The 18,795-nt window shown below is 43.6% G+C and overlaps 2 protein-coding genes across 3 annotated transcripts; one reads left to right on the plus strand and one right to left on the minus strand.

The window, feature by feature from the left end:
- The first annotated feature begins 558 nt into the window (after nucleotides 1-558).
- si:dkey-13a21.4 (uncharacterized protein LOC494576 homolog) lies at nucleotides 559-3,984 on the plus strand. Its single transcript, XM_034121921.1, has 5 exons — nucleotides 559-677; nucleotides 933-1,059; nucleotides 1,685-1,903; nucleotides 2,428-2,553; nucleotides 2,675-3,984. Exons 1-5 carry the CDS (start codon nucleotides 622-624, stop codon nucleotides 2,759-2,761), a joined length of 615 nt encoding a protein of 204 aa, XP_033977812.1. The 5' UTR covers nucleotides 559-621; the 3' UTR covers nucleotides 2,762-3,984.
- On the minus strand, nucleotides 3,594-17,818 carry hcfc1a (host cell factor C1a). Of its 2 annotated transcripts, none has more exons than XM_034121920.1 (28): nucleotides 17,662-17,818; nucleotides 16,351-16,536; nucleotides 15,651-15,799; nucleotides 14,505-14,665; nucleotides 14,188-14,396; nucleotides 13,860-13,944; nucleotides 13,628-13,734; nucleotides 13,357-13,536; nucleotides 13,021-13,263; nucleotides 12,762-12,907; nucleotides 12,490-12,669; nucleotides 12,185-12,406; nucleotides 11,787-11,888; nucleotides 11,438-11,666; nucleotides 11,051-11,184; nucleotides 10,792-10,939; nucleotides 10,164-10,384; nucleotides 8,806-9,532; nucleotides 8,555-8,709; nucleotides 8,230-8,346; nucleotides 7,935-8,142; nucleotides 7,425-7,700; nucleotides 7,226-7,332; nucleotides 7,010-7,144; nucleotides 6,745-6,930; nucleotides 6,316-6,613; nucleotides 5,183-5,246; nucleotides 3,594-5,087 (listed from the first exon to the last, which is right to left on the minus strand). In XM_034121920.1, the coding sequence occupies exons 2-28, from the start codon at nucleotides 16,529-16,531 to the stop codon at nucleotides 5,048-5,050; spliced, it is 5,010 nt and encodes a 1,669-aa protein (XP_033977811.1). In that variant the 5' UTR covers nucleotides 16,532-16,536; nucleotides 17,662-17,818; the 3' UTR covers nucleotides 3,594-5,047. The 2 variants fall into 2 exon arrangements, with proteins under 2 accessions (XP_033977811.1, XP_033977809.1); XM_034121918.1 differs by having other exon boundaries at nucleotides 12,762-12,910.
- Between the last annotated feature and the right edge of the window lie 977 nt (nucleotides 17,819-18,795).

The following is an 18,795-nucleotide window of genomic DNA, read 5'->3' on the forward strand; positions in this document are numbered from 1 at the left end:
GTCTATCTATAATAGAAAATGTTATAATAATAATTTCTTGAAGTTTTATTTTGAAATCAGCTCTGTGCCAAGTGCCAACTGTCAAATGGTGCCTTCAAAGACTGATTTAAATACTGTAATTTAACAGGGAGAATATGAAACAAGAAATATGTTGGATTCTTTATCCTGAAATAAAGCCTTAGCCACTGAAATGCAACTTTATGTAACTTTTATTCAGGAAATATAAGCACCCCAAACATGTTCAGGAACCTACAATCCAGGGAGAAATAATGACATATTGAGGCTGTGAAATGTAATATACTTCTTACTTACTTTTTTAACAAAAACATAACGTAACAATAAACTGGGAAAACCCACAAACCAAAATGAAACCTTCAATAAAACAAAACAAATCAGAATCAAACTGAAATTTAAAAAAAGTAAAGACAATATGGCTGAAAATAATAACATAAAATAGACTTTCATTTGGGACTTTCCTTTTCGTGGCTAGCCCTTAGTACAGTAAAAACACTTTGGTCCACTGCTGATGAGACACACCTCACATTACATATCCGCAACATTCCGAGGTGCTCCTGAAGGCAGCAGCAGCTCCTGTGGAAACGAACCTGTGCAGAAGTGAACATGAACGACAGAAACAAGCCGGTGACCCTGAAAATCATCCTCGTAGGAAACTCAGGGTAATTACTAGATGATAGTGTTTTAGGAATATAATTTCTCTTGATGAAAAGTGTTGTTTTAGTGCTTCACCGAGATTTGTTTCACTTTCATTAACTCCTCTCCTTAACTTACTGCAGTGCAGACTGAAGTGTAAATACTTTACCAAAGTTATCATGTCAGTGTAGTCGTGAGATAACAGCTAAATTAGTATCTGAACGGAGAAAGCGGTTTTAGTGTGTTGTGTTCTACCTTTAATGTTTGTGTTGTTTACAAAGGGTGGGGAAATCCTCCTTCATGAACAGGTTTGTGAATCACCGCTTCACCAACATGTACCGGACCACCATCGGGACAGACTTCCTCTCCAAAACAGTCACCATGGATGGGGACACCGTCAACCTGCAGGTGCATACATCCATCACACTTTAAAGGGGCCCTTTTATGCTATATTTGTATTTCGTGCCTCTACTGTGACATGTTTACATGCTTTAATGTTCAAAAAGCTCTTTGTTTTTCTCATACTGCCTGTGCTGCAGCACCTCTTTTCACCCTCTGTTTGAAACCAGAGCCCAGTCTGCTCTGATTGGTTAGCTGGCCGGCTCTGTTGTGATTGGTCAACAGCTTAGAGATGTCCCGCCCCGTACAATGTGTTGCAGCGCTAGCAAATAGAAGAGCGAGTGTTACATAGTGATGTCACTATGATACAGAAGTAAACAAAGGAGTCAAATGGAGGCGTTTCAGGCAGTGGGGGGAGTGTGTGGGAGAGAAACTCCCTCTGGAGGGAACACAGGGTTAAAGCCTTTGCAGACCATTTACATGCACAAAAACCTATATAACACACTACAGGAAAGGGAACTAAATACAAATATGAACCTGAATATTAGCCCAACAGGGCCCCTTTAACATTTCCCACCATGATTGAATTCAAACTATTGTTTATATATTGATATTGAGTTTTCCATACAATTTTTTGATTTTTAACATTATTTAAGAACAAATAAATAAATAGATGTAAATGTTCCCTCCTCAGATCTGGGACACCGCGGGCACGGAGAGGTTTCAGTCTCTGGGAACACCTCTGTACCGAGGAGCTCACATCTGCCTGCTGGTGTTCGACGTCACATCCAGAGACAGTTTCTCCGCCCTGGAGGAGTGGAGGAAGGAGTTTCTGATCCAGGGAGAGCCTCAGGACCCAGACCACTTCCCCTTCATCGTGCTGGGCAACAAGACCGACCTGAGCGACAGGGAGGTCTGTAGTATCAGGAAGATGTGACGTAGTCAAGCATAGATACTATGATTTAACTTGTGTCATCTGAAGGTTGACATGAGTAACAGTATTTTTTAAGTCAGTAATTTTTCCATTAATCATAATGGCGAAGTTCAATTACAATCTTAAAATTATGCCTTAATATCTCGAAATAATAATACAAAATACTTCCTCAAAATAATGACAAACCTTAATATTTTTACTTAGGCAAATCAGACCAAAATGCATTATTACAGTTTCTCATTATAATGACATTAAACATTTTAATGGCCCATCGTCAGACAAATGATGGCAAACCATTTTGATAATCGTTCAGTCGCTTTATATATTTTCCATATTACAATTATTGTAGAAAATATAATCCACAATGGAAATAGCTGTTAGCTGCAGCCCTAAAATGTTATACAAAAACCAAATTGTGACTTCAGATTTTATTACATTTTTTGTATTTTTTCTACGTTCACATCTGCCCCGTTGTTGATTTTAATATGTGCATTTCTTGGCAGGTGTCTGGCGCAAAGGCCCAGCAGTGGTGCAGCGAAATCGGAGCACAGTATTTTGAAGGAAGCGCTAAAGCAGACCTGGATGTGGAGAAGCCGTTCCTGACAGCGGCTCGGAGCGGCCTACAGCAGGTGATTCAACACTCCCTTCTTTTAAATCATAATAGAGAAAATAAGAAAGACACAACATCTCTCTCTCTATATGTTTAACATGTTTATTTTTTGATGATAAAAGATACATTACTCCCTACAGTACAAAAAACACACATTGGAAAATACAGGACATTTCCAGATAACCTGCGAACAGCCGAGAGAAACTCGCAACGCCTGTGAGTGCTGAGTCAGCGCTCGTCCCCGAGAGGCCGGGGGAAAGTTCAGAGAGACCTCGGCACTGCTGATGATGACCTATCTAACGAGGGTGCAAAAATAGTGACCCAGCAAAGGTACTGTGGAAGGAAAAGGACACATTGTATACCACATGGAGAGAGGAACAAACTCAGTAAATGTTTTTTCAGTTTTTTTTTTTATCTTGAGAACCTTCAGCTTATGGTCTAACTTAAGGCATCACTACTAAAATACACTGCTTTTGCATGCATGTCTAGTTTTTGTTCAACAGACACACTGACACACACACACAAATTATGAATGCATATGAAGAGTTTTTGAGAAAGAAATTGGGAGAAAAGCACAAAACGAGAGAGACCGAGGCGCCGGCCGGAGAAAAAAGGCGGCAAAGCGGAAAACCTCGAATCTTCCTGGCCTTTTACCGTGACAAAGTAGATATACAGTCCTGCAACGCTCCCTGTACAGCTCGTCGTGTTGTAATGAACCTAGCAGACTCCCACAGTGAATCAGCTCGACAGAAGCAAACCATCAGGGAGACTATATATATTTATATATATATATATATTTGTTTCTTTTATAAGTAAAGACACAAAAAGGCAATCGAGAGATGACCGACATGTAAAAACAGTTTGTTACAGGTAATTATATAAAAGGCCAAGATGATGAATTTTTTTTGTTTGTTTTATTCTTGCTCTATGAACGAACTAATTTACAAGTGAGTACACTCCGGCTATGTAAGCTTTTTTCCCCCAAAAGACATCCCCATTTTCCACACGGGTTTTACACATCACAGTTAGCTTGCTGTAGTCTGAAATACAGAGTCTTGGAAAGGAAAAAAAAAAATTAAAATTTATTAAATGGATTCACAAACATTAATAGGAAAGGGGAACATATGTCTACTAATATAATTTGCCATTCTAAAAAAGAAAAAAAGGATAAAAAAAGCGGGGGGACAATTGTTTAGGTTATTAAGGGGGGGGAGGGGGGAAAGATCTGATGTTTTGTCCTCATACTTCGTGAGATTCCATGTTTGGCAAACAAAGCAACACAAGCATTGAGTAGTAAACAAAGTAAAAACTCTCCTGGGTCAGAGTGCCCTTCAGTCCTTCAACCTCGGTGGCTTCTACTTGGAACAAATACAAAAGTCTCTCTCTCTCGTTCATTTACCTTCTGTCAACAAGAACATACAACCGGCTGAATGAAGATTTCTTTTAAAAATATAGTGGCAACCTCAACACAGCCACCGATCTTCCCACAAACACAAATTATGGGGATGAACAACAATTAAAAAAAGTGATGTTTTTTTCTTTTTAAAATGCACACGAGACAAACATACACACAGGAGGAAAGAAACAAAAAAAAAAGCTTAAAAAATACAAAAATAAACTACACAAGATCTTCTGCGTCATTGCTGCTTGCTAATTTTTTGGGAAGATTTGTGTGTGTGTGTGTGTGTGTGTGTGTGCTGCAAGTCTCAGTCCTATAGCAATGTCTGTCATTCATTCTCTACAAATCTCTTCTTGTCCACGTCGAAGAAGTGTCGGCCACCAGTCCTCACGTCGGGTAAAAAGCGCACAGTGATGACATTACCAGGAGACTGGAGTCCAGTACGGCGAATACAGACTTGGTTCTCGATGAAGCAAATTTTTGTTTTCAGCAAAAAAAGAAAGGAGAAAAATTATGTCCTCTGTCGCTGAGGACAAGTGCTTTATTTGTATCCATACCGATTTTTCCTCTCATCTGAACTAATGCCTCCACAGCCTTTTTTTTTTTTCCCTCAACACTGTACATCATTTTGTGTAGTCTCTCTCTACATCCCCTCTTGGATTCACAAAACAAAGACAAAAAAAAAAAAAGGTAACATTGCGCTCAGGCTGGCTCCCAGTTTGTGAAAGGTGTAAATGCTTCTCTATACTGCTCAACTACTGAAACAAGCCAAAAGTAGATGTTAAACGATGGAAGGGGATGTGACAGAAAAAAGATAATGTGCTTCTAAGTTTGTGTTGCTCTAAAAATAGTACAACCAACAGAAGGAGGAGGAAGGAGGGTTTTATCTACAGAAACATCTCTCAGATTGACTTTCATCTCGGCTTCATACGGTTGTTCTGCCTCCATTGCTGTCTTGGTCTGAGACTTGAAGGGTGGAGGATGAGATTAGGATGGAGAATGAGGTGGTGGTGGTGGAGGAGGAGGTGGAGGAGGGGTGAAGGTCAGTCTTCCTGATAAAAAGGACAGCGAGTGGAAAAAAGGACAAAAGACTGGGAGGGGTCTCCGGGTGACCTCACTGGTCCGTCCTCGCTTTCTTTGGACCGGCAGCCTTACTGCAAATGCAAAGAAAGAAAAAAAAGGAAAACGGGATGAGTGTTGCACGGTTGATACTCCAGTGTGCACAGTGTGAAACATGTACAGTACTTACGTATCAGGAGAGGTGCCTGGTCTTTTTGGGGCCGGTTTTGCAGAGGCGGCGTCTTTGCCGGATTCTAGAAAAGCAGAACGATTTGTTAAAATATCTCTTTTTCCAATAATAGTTATACACAAAAACAGTTGAAAATAAATGAACTATCACAAAGCATAAGAATTGGGAGGGATGAAACCCTCTTTAATGGCCACACATGCAGAGCACACAGCACACACAGTGACATGTGTTCTCTGCATTTAACCCATCCTAGTACCAGGAGTCTAGTACCAGGAGTCTAGTACCAGGAGTCTAGTACCAGGAGTCTAGTACCAGGAGTCTAGCACCAGGAGTCGAGCACCAGGAGTCTAGCACCAGGAGTCTAGCACCAGGAGTCTAGTACTAGGAGCAGTGGGCAGCTATTGCACAGCGCCCGGGGAGCAATGGGAGTGAGGGTGGAAGGGGGGTGTCCGGTGCCTTGCTCAAGGGCACCACGGCAGGGCAGGAGGTGAACTGGGACCTCTCCAAGAAGCAGTCCACACTGCATATTTTAGGTCTGGTCGGGGACTTGAACCGGCGACCCTACAGCTCCCAGTCCAAGCCCCTACTGACTGAGCCACTGCTGGAGATTTGTGACATTGGACACCCCAATAAGCCATCTGAACATTAAAGGGGCCCCATTATGCTTATTTTCAGTTTTCTTTAGTATTTTATACCTCTACTTTGACATGTTTACATGCTTTAATGTTAATGTTGCCGACCATTTACATGCACGGAAACCTATACAACACACTACAGTACAGGGAAGGGAAAGCCCAAAGAGCACAATAGTGGCCAAGACAGTAAACACAAACCGTAACAATGTTTCTTAATAACAATTATAGAATTGGAGAGAATCCATGTATTATACATACAACATATGAGCGAAAGAAAACATTAAAACTAACACTACACACTCAAAACTAATGTAATCAAACACTAACTACTTAATGGTCCAAACACCAGTATTAAATATAATAAACACAGACACAAAAAACGGTGTAAATTCTAATGAATTTCAGTGTAGAGTCACTTGTTTAGAAGTCCTGCTGCCTCTTTTCAAATATCATAAGTAACTGATTAAATTTCAGTATTATTTTTGTAATGGTGCTCACCTTGCAGCCATCGGACTTGGGTGGCGGGGCCGTAGCCCTTCTCGTTACGGGCGGCGATGCGGAAGATGATAGCGGGCTTGGTGGTGTAGTCGATGTGGGCGTTGGAGAGGCTGGACGACTGCACCAAGCAGGAGGGGTTGGGCCCGCAGTACACGCGCATGAAGGCTAGCTGCGCTGGGGTGGAGGCCTTGGCTTCGGCTGTCTGGTTGCTCTGGATGGCCAGGTACACAGAGTACTCGATGATCTTCCCCGACGTCACAGAGGGCGGCTCCCAGGTCAGGTGGGCACCATCGGGGCTCTGCAGAGGGACGAGGAATGATTACTACTCAGTGCCTGGGAGCACGACTCATGAGAGCAGCTGCAGTTATCATGTGATTCCACAACGAAAAGAGAAAACAACAAGGGGAAGGGCTTCACTGTGGTGTTTACCTTGCTGATTTTGATGGCGCAAGGAGCCCCTGGGAAGCCTGGTAGGCAGGTCTTGAAAGCGGATATCTCTGAGAAAGATCCACGGCCACAAGCGTTGATTCCAGCAACACGAAACTTGTAAGCTGTGCCAGGCTGCAGCTCCATTTTCTTCATTTGGCTGTAGTCTGGCATGTTGCCAGAGTCATCCTGCAAAACAGAACAGAGATTAGGGATGCTCCCAGCACACAGTCATCTGAGCAGGAAATGAGCCTCCTGAAATACTTACATCTCCCTGAGACTCATCTCCTGGCATATAGAAGTGGGTCACGACCATATTTGTCACTTTAACGATTCCAACATCGAACCACTGGTTGTCTTTCTTTACAACAGCCTTCACCGGGGTTGGCTGTGGGGCTTGTTTCTGTAAGATAACAGAGATAGTCGGTTACATAACTCCTCTTCGACCTTAGCTGAACCGGCCAGATGTTGCACAATAACTCACCGATCCCTCGATCCCATTGGCCACATCTGCCAGGGCGGCTGCTGCTTGCAGCTTGGCTGGACTTGCCACCGATACAGATGGAGCAAATGTGCTCGAAGGAGCGAGTGCTGTGGAGGGAAAGGGAACAATACAGAAAAGGTCAATTTGCTGTAAAAAGAGAAATATTGATTCACTTTTAGATAAAAAGCACAAGTCTTACTCTCAGCAGTGGTGCGTGGCAGCAGTGAGGCCACAGCGCTGGTGACTGCGGCTGCCATCTCATTGTGTCCGTTGCTCTCGACGGAGGGGTCGTTGAGGCTGTCTGCGGGGGCCAGGCCCTCAGTGGGCAGGTTGGCCTCCGCGCTGGCCTGCTGCGCCACGGCTTGAGCCTCCTGCAGCTGCAGCTGCTGCTGCTGCTGGACCAGCGCCGCCAGCTCCTGCTGGGTCAACATGATGGGGATGGTGGTGGGCTGCTGGCTCTCTCCAGAGGCCTCATCTTCATTTGAAAAGAGAGAGAAATATTTTAGAAATCATACTACATAACTTAACTACAACAACGTCATTAGGAACTGAAATAATTGGAGAGGTTGCAGTAGTTACAGAGCGAGAGCAGCTTGTCAGTGTTATTTGTTAGGAGGTATAAGAATACACAAGTCTTTCCATGTCTTTACCCTACACAGCCCTCGATCTATCAATATGTTGAGTGATCTGACAATGCGGTTGAACTCACTCATTACGGCTTGCTGTGCTGCCTGGAGGACGGCCTGGATGGCGAGCGCCTGGGCTTCTTCAGTCGCAGCTGCCTGAGCAGCGGCCTCTGCTGCTGCAGTCACAGCCAGCTCCTCGTCCGACAGCCCCGTCACCATCAGTGTGGCGCCCTGAGCCTCGGCCATCAGCTCCGAGGGCAGATTCAAGGCTGTAGCTGCGGCTGCTTCACCCTGAGAGAACATATTATAGGTCAAACATAATATATCTTTGAAAGCATGGACTTCAACAGAGAATGGTGATTATTACACTATATTTACCTCGGCTTGTGTCTCCATAGCAGACGCTCCTTCTCCAGCAGGTGCAGCTTCTGCTGATGCGGTCTCATCCGTCTGCATGGGCTCCTCTGGGGAGCCGGCTGAGATGGATGAGATCGACTGGAGAGAAACAGAAGAACAAACCAAGATTAGTCACAAAGCGAAAAAAACTACATTTTAGAAGTTTCTCTCTTGATGAATAGTTTAGTGTATAAAATGTCAGAAAACGAAATGTTTGAAAGATGTCCAAGACAGTTTCTCAAAGTCCAAGGTTATACTTTTTAATGCCTTGTTTGCATCACCCCTAATAGAAAAGTGCATTTCTTACGGGTACAGAGGGTCCGGGAGCGGGTGTGGACTGAGTGACAGTAGTGATGGCCCTGCCCTGGGTGGTGGTGGTGGTGGTGACAGTGCTTGTTGCTGCAGTGGTGGGGTCCACTTCCGTGCTGGTGGTACTTTCTGCTCCCTCCTCCGTCTGCTGGCCTGCTCGGAGACACAAAAACATAATGTAAGCTTGACTTCATACCAATACAAAAACATGACATCTATTCCATAACCATATGTGTGGGTTGCCCGTACCTTCGCCTGTCTCCATGGTGCAGGTGGCTGTGGTGGCTGTGTTGGTGGTGCCGGTCTCGTGTGTTTCGCAGGGCGGGTTGGAGCACACTCTCTGGACCGGGCCTCCTGCTGCGCTGCTCTGGTCTCCCCCCATGCTGGAGGTGGTTGTGGACGGGGTGTTGGTGGTCCCGGTCTCGTGTGTTTCGCAAGGCGGGTTGGAGCACACCCTCTGCGCGCTGGTGCTCGTCTGGCCCGTACTCATGTTGGAGGACGACTGGGTGGATGTGTTGGTGGTACCCGTCACGTGGGTCTCGCAGGGCGGGTTGGAGCAAACCTTCTGGACTCCCCCCATGCTGCTGGACGCTGTGGTGGCCGTGTTGGTCGTCCCGGTTTCGTGGGTCTCGCACGGCGGGTTAGAGCACATGCGTGGCGTCGACATGTTTGATGAAGCCGTTGTGGCTGTGTTTGTTGTGCCCGTTTCGTGCGTCTCGCAGGGCGGGTTGGAGCACACTTGTCCTGCTCCCATCGCAGCGGAGGCGGTGGTGGCCGTGTTGGTGGTGCCGGTCTCATGGGTCTCGCAGGGCGGGTTGGAGCACACGGTGCCAGAGCCATCGCCAGACGCTCCGGCTTCAGAGGAGCTGGGCTGCTCGGAGGTGGGTGAAGCCAGGATGGACACTGGTAGGTCCTGCACTGGCTGAGCTTCAACACCGCTGGGAGTTGTGATCAGAGTCACCTGGGTGGGCTGGTTCTGGGCCGAAGAGACAGTAAAGATAAGTTCTAAGAGTCCCACAGCATGTTTCATACTCAAATCTTAAACAAATCAAATAGTAGGCTTACTAGCTTCTACAGGCTAAAGCAACTAAAATCTCTCACCAGCAAAATACCTCGACAGTTTAAATGACATTTTACGTTTCATTACTGTTTCATTATTATACGATACAGTATTTATTATCATTATAGTATTACTATTTCGGCGATTAGCTAAAACATAAATTATATTTGATGCAACTTTAGTTAAATTTCCATGACTTTTCCAAAACTTTGGGAAAAATATTGTTTTCCATAACTTTTCCAGGGCATGGAATTAGCATTTTGAATTTCCATGACTTTTCCAGGTTTTTAATGACTGTAAGAACCCTGTTATTAACTATTATCCTAATGTTTTTGTAGCAGTAACTTTGTTAGTAATTTTCTAGTTATGAAAAAGCATAAACTCCCTAACCTTCAGTTATTTTTTATTCTAATATAGTTACAAGGGCTGCAATATTAATTGAAATGTTGGACTATTGCAATATCCAAATCGCAGCTCAATATTTGCCAAATGCAACATTTCTTAAGACAGACTTCGCCTGAAGAAAAAAAGACGTGCAGATTCTTACCTGCACCGTCATGGTGGAGGAAGAGAGGGTGGTGGCAGAGGTCATGCTGGTCTGAGCGGCTGACACAGTTATGGACGCCGGGCTGATGACCTGGCTGGACAGGGTGGCGATGGTTCCCAGTGTGGTGATGGGGGTAACCAGAGAGGCGTTGGAGCTGTCTGCAGCGGCTCCTGCCAGGCTGGAGGAGACGGTACCGGTGACTGTCCCAAAAGTGGTGACACCTGGAAGGAAAATAAGAGGTTTTATTAGGCATGTGATCTCTCCTGCCTTATTTTAGGAGATACAGGAGCTTTAAAACACAGACAAACAGACTCAAAAACAGTTTCTACCCCTGGCCCACAAGGCTACAGTCCTAAGTACAATACTCTTTTAAATACCTAACTCGTATGCACTTCATAGCTTTTGATGCCATTGTCCTTGAGTATTTATCCCCCCTGTATGATGGTTTACCTTTGTCTACCCTACTGGGGGGTTTTATGTTTGTCTGTTTTTGTCTAAGGCACACTGTGACAGGGTTGCACTCCAAAAATCTCATTATATATTTTTGCACAATGACAATAAAGGCTTTCTATTCTGTTCTTTCTGAGAATAAATTGAATTTTTTTTTACAATAACAAAGTATTCTTACCTGTCGTCCTATTGACAACCAGAGTGGTCACATTGGGCTTAACAGAAGACATGGTCACTGGTGTCACAAGTCGAACACCACCAACTGTGCTCATAGGCACAGTGCGCAGGATAGTGCCAGGTTGTCCATGAGCACCCTTCAGGACGACCTAAAGACACACAGTTCAGGATTAGTCACCGCAGGTGCAACATACATGGGCAGAACGACAAAGTTAATCTATATAGAGATATCTTTAACTGCTCAATCAGAGTCAGTGTACCTGTGTGAGTCCCTGTTGTCCGGCAGTGGCGAGTTTGGGCACTGCAGTGATGAATTTACTGGGAGTTCCTGTAGTCATCACTTTGGTGGTGAGGATCGTGATTGGCGTCTTCATGCCTCCACTGCTTGTCACACCTGAAGGGACGAAAGCATGATTGTAAGTACATTTTCATCTAAGACACACAAAAACCAAAGTTAGCTAATTGACACCTACAAATAATTCAGATGTTTGTTTCAAAAGGTTATGGCAATTGCAGAAACAATGTGTAAAAATCGTAAGACAACACCATCATTACTTCTCTTTATCCAGGCGTTGACCTGGTTCAAACTCTAATTTTTGAATTTCTGTTCTCTGTTGTGATATGTAGTAACTGAAAATCAAACTTGCGTGAGTTTAGACCTGCAGCTCCAGACTGGCTCATGATTGCAGACATGGGGATGGTCTTAATGATGGTGGTGCCCTGCTTATTGGTGTTAGGAGAGACCCCGCTGATGTTGAGGATCGTGGGCTTGTGTCCAGTGCCTCCTGCCTGGGAGGTCGTGATGATTGTTGTGGGCTTACCATCTGCGGAGGTCACCAGCTTAAGGATGGTGCCGGCTGGGAGGGGACCCTTTGACTGAGGAGAGAGAGAGAGCCACATGTTATGAGGATCAATGTGGAGAAGGACATCTGGTGTTGTCTCAGGAGTTTTAGACTACCTCCTGTGTGTTTTCCTGATTTTGTGCACATATCTGACCTGTAGGAGCTGTGTGAGAGGGTTATTGGAGACCTGGCCTGTGATAGATGTCTGCACTGGCTTGGTTTGTACCACAGACATCATCTTGCCAAGGTTGGAGATCTGCAGACAAAGGAGGAAAGCCCAAGTCATTATTTATGTGAAAACATGAATTGCACAGGGACTTCAGTTTTGGCTCAAAAAATCATTACAACTATAACTGAACATAGAGCATGCAGATCGCTAACACTATGCTTCCCAATTACTTAAGTCACTGTAGGACGGACTTCACTCACTCCCCCCATGGGTCAAGCTCAATGAACAACAAATAAAAGTGTGAAGAGGAAATGTACAGAACATGATTTACAGCGTGGATTATGTTCCAGTATTACATTGTGATAAAAAAAATGCTATCTTACCAGAGTGCCACTGCCGCCCATGGTGAGGGGACTTTTGACCAGGGTGATGGTCTTGGTAACTCCTCCCACCACTGTGGTAACCACCTGGGCCTGCTGGGCCACAGTGACTGCTCCAGACTTATGCACAGTGATGATGGGTCTGGTGTTGGTGGCAGAGGAACCAGTAGCTGTTCCCACCTGGGCTGCAGCGGTCTTCAGCATCCGGGTGGCTGGGTTACTGACCTACAAGAACAAAAATACTTATGAGAACTGATCCGTGACGGACAGAATGCACTTAATGTTGGACCATTTAGTGAGGACTTTACCATGAGTGGAGAAGCCATTTTCATTGTGGTTGTGCCAGGGGACATGGCTACAGTTTTGAGAATGGTGGCCCCGGCAGGAACATTGAGGACAGTGCCACCAGAGGGCGGGATCTTCTGTGTTGCTGCAGCTGCAGCAGCTAAAGCTGCCATGCCACTCATCTGAGGGCTACTTCCAATTGGCTGAAAAAAAAGACGATACAACATGTTTGGACACATTTCTTCACTAAGGATGATATACTTCAAGATAAAAATACAAGGGAAATTGTTCTTACCGATCCTTGGGTGGTCTGGGCAGGCATGACCATCCTTACACCCGGCGGGAGGGATGTCAGAGTGACGGGGGATTTCCCGGGCTGGCTGGGGCGGACTGTGACAATAGATGTGCCAGTGCCAGACTGTTGAGCCGCAACCTTCAAGACTGCTGAAACACAAGGGGACGGATGATTAGACTTCTTTGCACTTGTTGGTGTGGCAAAGACAGTGAACATGGCTGAGTTTGAAACAAGGAATTGTTGGTCACTAGTGAAGTACCTGTCTGGGGGAGATTCTGAGCAGAAGGAGCTGCAACAGCCAGTGCGGGGCCCTTCGGAGAGTTCAGAGGCTGCACGGGGCTGGCAATCATAGTTGCAGAGGCTGTAGCTGGAGTTGCTGGGATGTCGTACTTCTGCAGCTGCAGTAAGTAGGTGTCAGCGGTTGAGACGGCGCCCCAGCTGACCTCGAGAGAGTTTGTGTTGGCACGGACTAGCTGCACCCTGGCAGGAGCATGTGGCCGCTCTGTGGAGGAAGAGAGGTTTAACAACAATGATACTTTCACTACCTGAGCCGAGGAAGTCCCTCTTAGTATAAACTATGTTACAGCACACATACCTGTTTCCAAGTACCAGAGGTCTTTACAACAGACTTGGTTGTTCCAAGCTTTGCGATAACCGTCGCGGCCACTCCAGACGTAGAGTCGGGAATTGATGGCCACGGCACAGTGGCCGGCACGGGCCCTAGGGATGTTGTCTTCAAGAGTATCCATCAACACGGTCTCCCAACAATTGGAGTCTGCAGACACACACATAAAGATTAGTGAAGCCCCTTACACTGAAAATATACTTTTTTTTTTATAAATACACAGGTTATAGGTTATACAAACCTAGATTTAGGCAGGCGAGAGTGTTTGTGCACTTCCACTCCTTCTCGTGTGTGGCCACTTTAACGTCATCCATTACCAATGGAACCCATCCTCCAAAAACATACATCCTGCAAAAAATGAAATGAAATCAGTGAGATGCAGCTCCCAAAAAGCATATTCTGTTCTTCTGGGAACTCAAACAGGATCGAGGAAAATGTTCAATGTTATTGCTAAGGTCCAGCAGTATTCTCACTTGTTTGTGATGGTGGTGGCAGAGTGAAGACTTCTGGGTAGCGGTGCTGTCCCGTTTACTGATGGTTTGTTCCATGTCAGGGTATCTGAAGACAATGATGAGCAGTAGGATATTATATAAAAGGCAGTGTGAAAGGCGAGTGTTTTTAAACGCAACTATATAACCGCAGCTACAGGTAATTCTCCTTGTCAAACATTCAACTGTTTATCCTCTCTAAAGTGTGGCCTTTTTTCCTCTGTTCGACTTTAAATTGCAGCACACTCTCCGAGTGGCACCGGCTGGGCATATCTTTGCTGTCATTTTTCTATTCACACATTTACAAACCTACCGATATCAAGTGTCCACAGATCTCCAAGGCGACAACCACTCATGCCTCCGTAGATTATCAGGCGAGATTTCCTGCTCGTCTTTTCTGTGTAGACCACAGCAGTGTGGCTCTCACGCGGAGGAGGAAGGACTCCGTATGTGATCGGAATATCCCATCCAACCACACTGGATCCCGCACGCAGCTCAAGTGTGTACAGATCATTTAGGTATCTGAGGAAGAAAAAACCCAGACAGAAGTTACGCTTATGTTGCTTGTGGAAGTAAAATATCAAGCATCGTGTGCAGGAAAAAAAGCCTGCTGGAAAACAACATCTGTACCTGGGAATGTTGTTTTTTGGGTCCTCGCTGTCATTGGCAAGTCCACCAAACAGGTAGCATTTATTGCCAACCAGGGAAAAACTGTGGCCCAGACGAGGACAAGGAGGGGGGCCATTCTTCGGGTTTTTCGCTTTCAACTTTTTCCATTCCCATCTGCTGGCCTGTTGTGAAAAACAATGTTCATAACAACATTAAGCAATTGAAAAGATCATAGCAGAAGCAGTTACAAACACAAGCTGACCATCTTTCCTTTTCTGAGAATATGATAAAAAAAGGTTCTGTCAAAACTTAACCTGAAACCTAATCTTATTAAATGTTGCATTTATTTATGAATTCCTATTTTAATGTAATAATTGTACAGTCTACTTCCAAGTTGCTCATAATCCATCTTGACTCTTGTTGACAACTTGATAGGGGCATACCTACTTTATGTCAAAACCAAAAACAGAGAATATTTAAAGTGTAAACTTCTGCAGTATACACAAAGTGACGTTTTTGAAAGGAGGACAATAAAGACGCATTGTGGCACGTTGCACTGGCAGAATAACTAGCTTCTGATTAGCGTCACGTTTAATAAACACATATTTACTTCTTTAGGTCGCCCCTCCCCTGTCAAAACATGACTTCCCCAAAGCTTTAAAAAGCAGCTACAGATTAGTTATCTTTTGATTCAGTTGATGGAGCTTGGTGAACCCTCTGCATTTTGATTAACAAGTTTTCTAAATCCATTCAAAATGTTTTGAGGGAAAAAAAAGGAAATCACGATGCATCTAAGAATCTATTCTTTTTTTGCAAACCTTTGCACTGCATTAGCAATTCAATCTCATTATCTGGAGTGCACAGTGTGAATTAAAATACTCAATGGGACCCAAATTTGAATTTGATAAATCAGGATAAGGGTTCAATGGCCTACTATAAAATGTAATTTACTAAACTGCATGCAGCCCATAAATATCCACAGCCTCAAAACGTACAACTTAAAAAGATAGATTTACTTTGTTCGGCTGTTACTGTGCCTAAGTAAAAAAAATATCCCATAATAATGAAACTATAACTTTGTATCACTTAATTTAGAAACATTGCATTATCCTAATGCACACATTTAATAGAAACATGGAGATACATTTGTATAGATAGATAGATTACCTGAAGTTCATAGAGATCGTTGCTGTACTTTCCATACTCCACCATTCCACCAAACACCAGCAATCGTGTGCCATCACATACAAAACCATATGCAGCACAGCCAGGGGGAATATCACCACGGACCGCTGGGATAAACCACTGGTTTGTTGCTAGAAAATAAAACACAATGATGATTCAGTTGAGGCTTACTCATATCAATCCATTTAAACTATGACCAAGGTTTGTTATTGTCTAAACAAGGCTCTGAAAAACCTTACTATTACAACTCTCTTGTAATTATTAGTACATAAACCAACAGATGTATTTAAGGATGGGGATGAAAAAAACATGTTTTTATTAAATGTGTCTGTCCTTATTGGTTTATGTACAGGAAATTGGGGCATAGGATATAGTTAAACCAACCAGCATCATCCATTTTATTTTAGCCCGCCTTTTTTAACGTACAATAGCACCTTTCTCCAGCAGAGGGGGCCAAATGTAATCAGACACGGGCTTGTTTGGCCTGCTGAGGCCTGTACTCTACTTAGTTCTGCACATCACGAATCGATCTTTAGAAATAAAATAGAATGTTTTTTTATGCAGAGGCTAAATGCTAAAATGCATTGTTTACCATTTCACATCTGAAGATTTTATAAGTAAACATCATGGTCGCTGCCAACAGTCATCAGTAAAGTTATACATGCAAAAGTTATTATCTTACCAGTGTTGTAAACATGCAATTCATCCACTATTCCTTCGTTTCCACCACCGAAGACAACCATAAGCTCCTTTATGGCCACAGCTCTGTGTCCATGCCTGGGCCGGGGAACGGGACCGGACCATCCGAGGACCCGCTTCCACCGCGGCTGCAGAACCGACGCCGTGGAGCCAGGGGCAGACATGATTTCTGTCGGAAACATTAATAAAATAAAAAATTCTTGCCTGATGAAATGCTCCTGGTTGTACAAAGTTAACGACTGTAGAAACTCATCAGCAGGATGGAGCCGCGCACTGTGGCTCACTTCTAAAAACAGTGTGTGCCCCAAGCTCTAGTTAATGAACACATTCATTCATTAATAAAAACAAATGCGTAGTAAGAGCTTTCCAACTTGTACTGATTAAAACCCCTTCATATAGACGTGGAGTTGCAGTTGTGCAAAAGAAATACAAGGAAATGTTCATACACCCAAGTTTTGTTGTCTTCTAAACCATTGAATTCAATCCATGGAAGCAGCCATCTTGTAACCAAACAAACCCCCGCTAACACCGCTGCCAGTCTGAAAAATGGCGGAAGCGAATGAAAAGGAAAAATAGCTAGCCAACTACAACAGCGAAGGAACACAATAAAATGAAAACTAATCCACTAAAGTGATAGCGGTTGAAAAGAGGAAAACAATGCACATTTGCAGCACACACTTAATCCACAGTTAGAACCGTTAGCAAGAGTCGGCTATTTTCATGCTTCTCTGGGAGTCGCCATCTTGTAGCTAACTAGCTTAGCGTTATCTGCAATCCCTTTAACGTACTTATTAAGACTATAACTATATAAAACCCCAATATGAACAGTTGCAACAATTTGGTACACACATCCCTACAACCCAGTCTAAACACTTCTTAAAATATACTTAAAATGTAAGCCAAATCGGGATAATCAAATGGATGCTAACATTAGCTGAATTCCGTTAGCACAAGCGGCTAGTTGCTCAAACTCATTAGCACAAGCTAACAGCGTTAGCATCTGTCAAAGCGTCGCGCTATTTCACAATTAAATGCAATGCAATAACGTTTTATTCTGACATGCATATTTTACCTGATATAAATGTAGTTGCAACAACGCCCGTTACACACAGCTAAACTGAGATAAACTGCATATAGAGAGTGTTATTATGTTTCATGCCGTCTCTGGAAGCAGCCATCTTTTCGACACTCGGCCTACTTCTACAGCTCCCACAAGAAAAATGGCCGGGCGGTAAGCCACAACAAAACACAACAAACCCCAAAAAAGGCGCAAATATTTAAGATTATTACTCACTTATATCGATGCAGTAGTAGCAAAAACACGGGTTTGTGGTCTAATCTTGCGGCAATAATCCAAATTCATTCGATTTGTGAAGAAGTATTTCCTCTCATGCCTGCCTGGAAGCTGCCATCTTCTTGACAACCAGAGGCGGAGGAAAATGGTAGAGAGCTGGCGTCACCCAAAGTAAACATGGCGACTGAGACCCGCTCGCTAACCATTTCCGACAGAAACGCCTTTTAGATGTTATGGTAAGCCACCGTGAATAGACGAAGGGTGCTTAGTATAATGAGGTTTTGTACAGGACACTGAGAATACATATAAAGCAAGTTTCAGGAAATTACAACAAGTTGTGTTTTAGCGCTTGGCTTATTGTCCCTTACTAAAGATGGCGACATCCGCCCAGAAACCGCTTTATTTTCATATTGTAGGAAATGCTGATTTTATTCCACCCTGAATCTGCTTAGAGGGGGCTAGAAAACACAAAAATAGTGTTAAAACGGTGGGTAATTTACAAATTTAGCGCTCAAATGTACTACATTTGCCACGCCCACACACAACATTAGTTCTCTTTATACATCCATGAAGTGCGCCCTCCACTGATACAAGTACTGTATTACTATTGACATCAAATACTTCACCCTTTATTTACAAAACAGTAAACAATGTGATCAGCCATATTTCTTTGATGGACTCTCACTGAATGAAAAATAATAGAAAATGCTCCAAAATGTGGATATTTTGAAACATTATTAAAATTCTCAGTCTATTTTTGTTATTGAAAATAGATTAATTTGTGTGTTTGTCAGGAAAGTTAACGTTTGTTGACAATATACCCTGCATTTATTTAGAAAATATGGTTCTTGTATAAATAGGGGATAACCAAAAGGCACAATATATTTTAGCTTTCGAGAAATTAGAAACCCTATTGTACAATGGGGATGTGGTTTTACATTTACCAACTGCATTTCACTGGAAAGAGTAGCCTGTAGCCTTTTTTTTTTTTACAACACCTTAGGCAAAATCTGAATTAACATTTATATTACATAGCCCATTGTAGTTCCAGTGGTTCTGGAAGTCACGACTTGAAGATCTGAGTAGAAACATTACACAAAGCACGAATTTGCATATTTACTATGTTCAGAATCA

Source organism: Trematomus bernacchii, unplaced genomic scaffold (assembly GCF_902827165.1).
Source record: "Trematomus bernacchii unplaced genomic scaffold, fTreBer1.1, whole genome shotgun sequence".
In the NCBI taxonomy this organism is placed as follows: Eukaryota; Metazoa; Chordata; class Actinopteri; order Perciformes; family Nototheniidae; genus Trematomus; species Trematomus bernacchii.